General features: G+C 39.6%; 1 protein-coding gene across 1 annotated transcript in view; it reads left to right on the plus strand.

Moving 5' to 3' along the window:
* Positions 1–4204, plus strand: part of minar1 (membrane integral NOTCH2 associated receptor 1) — a 47719-nt gene extending 43515 nt beyond the window's left edge. Inside the window, exon 5 of the mRNA XM_023393243.2 lies at positions 1877–4204. Within this exon, the coding sequence (XP_023249011.1) occupies positions 1877–2074 (198 nt within the window). The 3' untranslated portion in view covers positions 2075–4204. The remainder of the gene's footprint in view (positions 1–1876) is intronic.
* Positions 4205–6000: the final 1796 nt, after the last annotated feature.

Below are 6000 nucleotides of genomic sequence, written 5' to 3' on the forward strand. Positions count from 1 at the left end.
TATAAGTCTGTCTCAACACAGGCCTGGTCGTGTCTCTTTACAGTAGATAAAGGGCACCAATTGAAAATGTACACTATGGTGAGCACTGGGAAGAAAGGCTCAGTTCATAGATGACTCACAAGAAATGACAAGCAAGCTGCACATCCGAGACTCTTTAATATTACCAGTATATACAGATCTCAGATTGCCTCTAAACTGGTGATGAAGTTTTTAAACAAACTGTCGTGTGATCTCAAGAATCTGTTTCGTCGCAAGCGTTTTGCTACACAAGAAGCAAACAGGAGATTTATCCGTATCAAAACGCTCTAATCCTCAAATTTCTTCTTAGCTCAGTGTCAATGTTTTTGAACACTTCACACACAATAAAATAGCACAGCGCCAGCAGCTCAGCTGGTTAATTGTGTACCACAGACAAAGTTGATCTTATTGTGCTGGAACTCTGATACTCGAACAACCACTGTTTTCAAAGTAGAACCATGAATGTGTTTTGACCCTGGTTCCTCTGGTCAAGAAGCATGTAAAGTGAAGTTATTTGATGTGGGCTTGTATGAACAGTCAGTGTATTACCTGCAGGAGGTGTGGCTCGACGCGGGCCGGGGGGGGAGAAGCTGAGCGATGTTCTGCTGTGGACGGCAGTGAGATGTAGACTTTATTTTGAATATTTTCACAAAGGGTGTAGGTTCTGTCTCAACATTGGGATACAACAAACCCTCAAAAACAAAGAGGACTTTTTAATGTTGTCAACCGTATGGTCTACTCTAGTAACATATGGTCCGTATTTACTCTAAGATCTGTATTTACTTGTATTTATATTTCAATAAAAACTATACACAGTGACAAATCAAAGACTAACAGAAAGTCACCTATATGAAATGACTTTTAATGGAAATGACATCAACATGTTTATATTCAGTAGTTTCACATTTAAAACTTGCCCTGCATTGACCAGCTACAGCAGTAAAATGCTGCTAATCCAGTATTAACAATCTAATAATGTGAGGCTGGTGACGTTAGGTAGCTAGCAGGTTTTCATTTTAAATCAATGCAACTGCTGGCTGGTTCATTTACGACCTATAACTTACACTGTGGGTGGTGAAAAAGCTCCTGATGTCTGTGTTTTGTTGGCATGATGTCTACAAAGTACAAAACGTGTGGGCATGGACAACATAGGAAAGGGGGTCATCGGAAATATTACATTTTCACCCATGTATGAGGTCTGGACTGACAGCAGTGATAACTGACTGCACACTGATCCACTCTCACCTCCTCTGTGTCTGAAAGTAAGTGTGGTATTTGTACGTGGCGTGAGCCTGCAGATGGTCTGGGACGGCACATTGGAATTATCTAACCGGGGATAATTCTGTTCCCCAAATATATTGGTAGAGACACGTCCCTACAGTCCATGTGCAAACTTCTCCCTTGATTTTCACTGATAGAAAACAGGTCAAACAGACCTTTCGTTTGGCACTACATTTTCTCAACTGTTGAACTAACATATCCCTACACATACGTGCGCTTACACCAAGCTCTGCATTGTGCTGCAGATTAGCTGTTGGAGTTATAAAGGGCTGTTTGATGGCAAAACAAAACTGTAAAAATATTCAAGATATAGTGTATAGTTAAACTGATATTGTTTTTTTAGGTGGGCATGTTCTTATTTTTTCTGCCGTTCCCATCCACAGCAGTGCTCTGCTTCTGCCTGCACGTAACACACTGTCTATGGATGAGTAGCTCATACAACCCCACATCAAATAACCCAAACTATCACTGCTATAAACACTATCATGAAATCTGGGTGCACAGCTGTCCCGTAACTATTTCTTCATAGTCCGCTTTCAGTAAACACAAAATGTGACCTGTGCCTCTGTCTCATCAGACCCAGGAGTCCCTAAACCCCAACAACCTGGAGTACTGGATGGAGGACATATACACACCAGGCTACGACTCACTGCTCAAGAGGAAAGAGGCGGAGTTCAGGAGGGCTAAGGTGTGTAAGATCGGAGCACTGATCGCAGCCGCTACCTGCACTGTGATCCTGGTCATCGTTGTTCCTATTTGCACCATGAAATCATGAGAGTGCCAAGACGGAGCGGCTCTTCCTAGTGGATCGTAGACTGTCACTGACGTCCTTTTCTGTTTGTGGACTAGGTAAGTGTGCAGCAGACAGTATGAACATGCTGGGACTTGACTCTGTCAGTTTGATGTTTTTCGTTTTTAATGCAGTATTTACTTCTGGTGGTCTTTCTTGCTGATATAAAACTGGTTAGGACAGCTACTGTACAATAGAAATGAACTCAGCAATGCATAATATATACTGTATATCTATTGGTTTAACAGTTGTAGTCTATTGTATTGTCATAAACTGTGCGGGACATTTGGGAGCTCATTGATTTAATTGTCTTAAACAACAGCAGTTGATCCCTGAATTAAACTGGATTTGTTGATGTAGCCAACGTATGATATTTTTATTTTTCGTATGATTACTGTACAGTGTATTTTGATCAAAGTTATTTTTGATGAATTATCTTGGTTGAATGTGAGAATTTATCTTTATCAATAACAAGCAAGCATTTTAAGTAACACAATTTGTGCAACACATTTTTCTAAATAGAAGTATATTGAAGTGCTTTAGTTCGAATATAGATATACTCCTACCTAGAATGCAGACCCGGTGTGACTACACAGCCAAACTGAATGTATTGATAACGTTAGCCTACTTCCTTGGAAAGGTGTAAACTGAGAAGTCACTTGAATGTCGCTGTCCTCTCTTCATTTCTCTGAATTATAACCAGCCAACAGCACACACCGGCTCCTCTCTCCTTGGTCTTTTCTTTGCAAGTGAATACTTGAAGTTCTGCATGACTGTAGACTAGAGAGGCACAGCTCCCCACACTGCACAAACCAAACAGGAAAACATCCCTCTCTGAGCAGGTCTGTCCATCCATTCATTGCTGCAGTCTCCTAAAATGCCTTAAAGCACAAACACAAATATAACCCAACTAGCCCATCCAGTCCCTTGCCCAGCTTGTTGCCTGGCAACCCTTAGTTTAGCCTGAATAGAAAATAGTAACCCATATAGGCTGGTGTCTTTCTATATTTTTCTTATTGTGAACAAATCTCAGCAACGTGTTGTTATTCTCATCTCTGCCCTGTCTGTCACACATCCCCAAGGTCATTGTTTCCTACTGAACACGTAAATCTTTAAACTACAATCGCAAGTGTATGATTGATTTGGCATTGACCTGATTGACCATTGACCATTGAACTGAGTAGTTAAGGCACATACCGCATTGGTGCACATGCCTTGTGCAGTGGGTCCCTGGTTCGACTCCCGGTTGGCCGGACGCTTGGTGCATATCATTCCCCTCCTAAAATGCCCCAAAATAATTATATAATAATTCATTTTTAAAGAAGGCTCAGTAATGCGTGTATGTGGGACTGAGTCAAAAGACAACTCGTGATTCATGATAATAAAGGAACATGTCACACAGAGCAACTGTGGCACTGATGTGTTTTTAATTGTTTTTTGACAAAATGGACATTAAGATATATCCTGCTTTGGATACACACAATACTTGTTAGTAGGATCACTTTATTGTTAGTTTGGGATTGTAGAAAGAATTTGTTGACAATCAGAGGGATATAGCATGTCACCAGCCTTTGTCCATGTGACTGGAAACCAATGATATATCTTCCATACAGCTCAGTAAATCTTCTTTTGGCCTCTTCACTGTTTATTTGGTACATCTCTGTAATGTACTTGTAGTGTCACTTTGTTAGTGATGCTCTCATATTGGACTCCACTTTGTTTGAGAAAATGTACTAATATTCTGTTTCTCCCATTGTATGTAAATGGGACAAAATATTTAATGCACATTTCAGTATAATCCTTTGATCTTTATAACAATAAAGAAGTAAAGCATAGTGAATCCATATCCAACAGGATTAGTCTGGTTCCAGACACCTGACTCACCTTCAATATCTCTGATTGGCTCAGTGATTCTTGTAGGTCTGGTGTTGTGATTGGTTAGAGAAACAACTGACCAATCAGACCTTTGTAGGTGGGTTCAAAAGGGGGGATGTTATCTTCCTACACAGCTACAGTATCTACCAAACTACATGAATGAAAAGTGGTGCCACAAAAATGAGATAGAAATCTGTACAGGTTGTTGTACATCAACAGAAATAAATGGCTCATAAATGATGTTGCTCACTACTGAATGATTAGACCAAAACTAAAAATAACACATTTAATTTATTGAACTTGTCAGAACAATAAACACACACTTTTCTTAAAAAGGTAACTCCTGCCATCTTTTCAAACACGTTTTGAGTATTTATTGTTTTTAAAGTTTAAAGGTTTTGTGTTTTATACATTTTTACTGTATTATTATAATCAACCAGATTACATAACTCTTATAAAGGACGGCTTCAGTCTTTGGCATCATTTTATTGTCTCTCTTTTGTAATAAGAAAACTGGGTTTTTATGCGTTTTCTCTGTCTTTCTACACAGTTGGTAGGAACAATATTGTGTAGTGATGCCACTGATTTAAATTTCTATTTAATTTCTATTTACAGTGTTCAGTGCCAGGAATGGCAATTCAAATATTTGCTTCTCTTTGAATAACTGTATATTGGTCTAACTACAGAGCTTGCTCAAAATGTGCCAGTTGGTCGTCTGAGGGGAGCCATGGCAGAACGCTCTGCTCCCATCAGACTATCAACAGTCACAAAATGAACTTGCATTGTACTTTAATTAGACTAATCTGTGTCCAAAGCAACGTGCTGTGATGACATCACTGATGACCGTTTATGTGGGTTAAAGTCTCAACAACAGCTCATCCACAAACCCTGGATCCTCAGCAATACACCCGCCATGTTTGATGTACTGTAGATCAGATGAGCGGTTGTTGAGAAAATCAAAGGACAGACAGAGATTTCTGAATTGTTTCTGATTGTTTCTTATTTTATCATCTGTCTGTATTAACTACATTAATGAATAACGCACTACCACTATAACACCACCTCCATAATGACCAGCGAGTGACAGCAGACAACCAGGCTGCTGATAAACCCGCATCTCATCACGACACAGCCAGTTTTTATTTCCCTCACCTGAGTGATACAGATCTAAACCTCTTAGTCTGTATGTCAGTGCAGTATTGAGGTTCTGCAGTTGACGTCACAACCTCTAGCAGCTGCCATACTGGTGACATGTTACTCTCAACGTTGCAACCATGTAAATGTATTAATACTGATTAATGCTGATTGCTAATGTTTGGATTATAAGCAATTCAAATAAGTGTCATTTGGGAGAAAACTACACAACACAATATATTTATATATATAAATCATGACTTGTGTATTTTTACAAGTTTACCGTAGACATTGAGGAGCAGAATTCAGATGTGTTGAAGAGCATGTAGAATGAGTTAGGAAAGATCGGCTCTTCTTCATGTATGAACTAGACAGAGCAAGTGAGGGTTGACTTCACACGCACTGATCCAAACTCAAGTGTGATTATGCTGAACAGAGCATTTGACTGGTGTTATGTCTATGTGAAGCCTGCAGAGAGTTTTGGGGTGTTTCCCCACAGTGTCGTTAACTAATTAAGAAAGAGATGAGGCTCATTATGTGGGATGAGCCTGAGCTTGTAAACAGATGAGAGGCCAGTGGTGTCAGTAGTCACACATTGTATTTATGCTTCAGTTCACCAAGCTAACAACCCAGAACTCACAGAGGTTGAGCCAAAGTTGCATGGCGGTACATACAGCTACTTTTGGGAATTACATCCACATTGGTCAACACTGTCCCTCACAATTAATGTCCAATGCCAACACTCCATGCCAATGCAGCAGGTAGTGTGCCATAACCACAGTCTTTTGTAACCTTAATCATACTGTAGTTGCATGTGCAGATATTGTAGAGAGAATTTTAATAAATAGATACATTGGATGAAAAATATTTTTCAGAATTATCCAGTGTTCTTCTCTGAAGAT

Source organism: Seriola lalandi, unplaced genomic scaffold (genome assembly GCF_002814215.2).
Source record: "Seriola lalandi dorsalis isolate HSWRI2012SDOR001 ecotype SW California unplaced genomic scaffold, Sedor1 jcf7180002054931, whole genome shotgun sequence".
NCBI classification, from domain to species: Eukaryota; Metazoa; Chordata; class Actinopteri; order Carangiformes; family Carangidae; genus Seriola; species Seriola lalandi.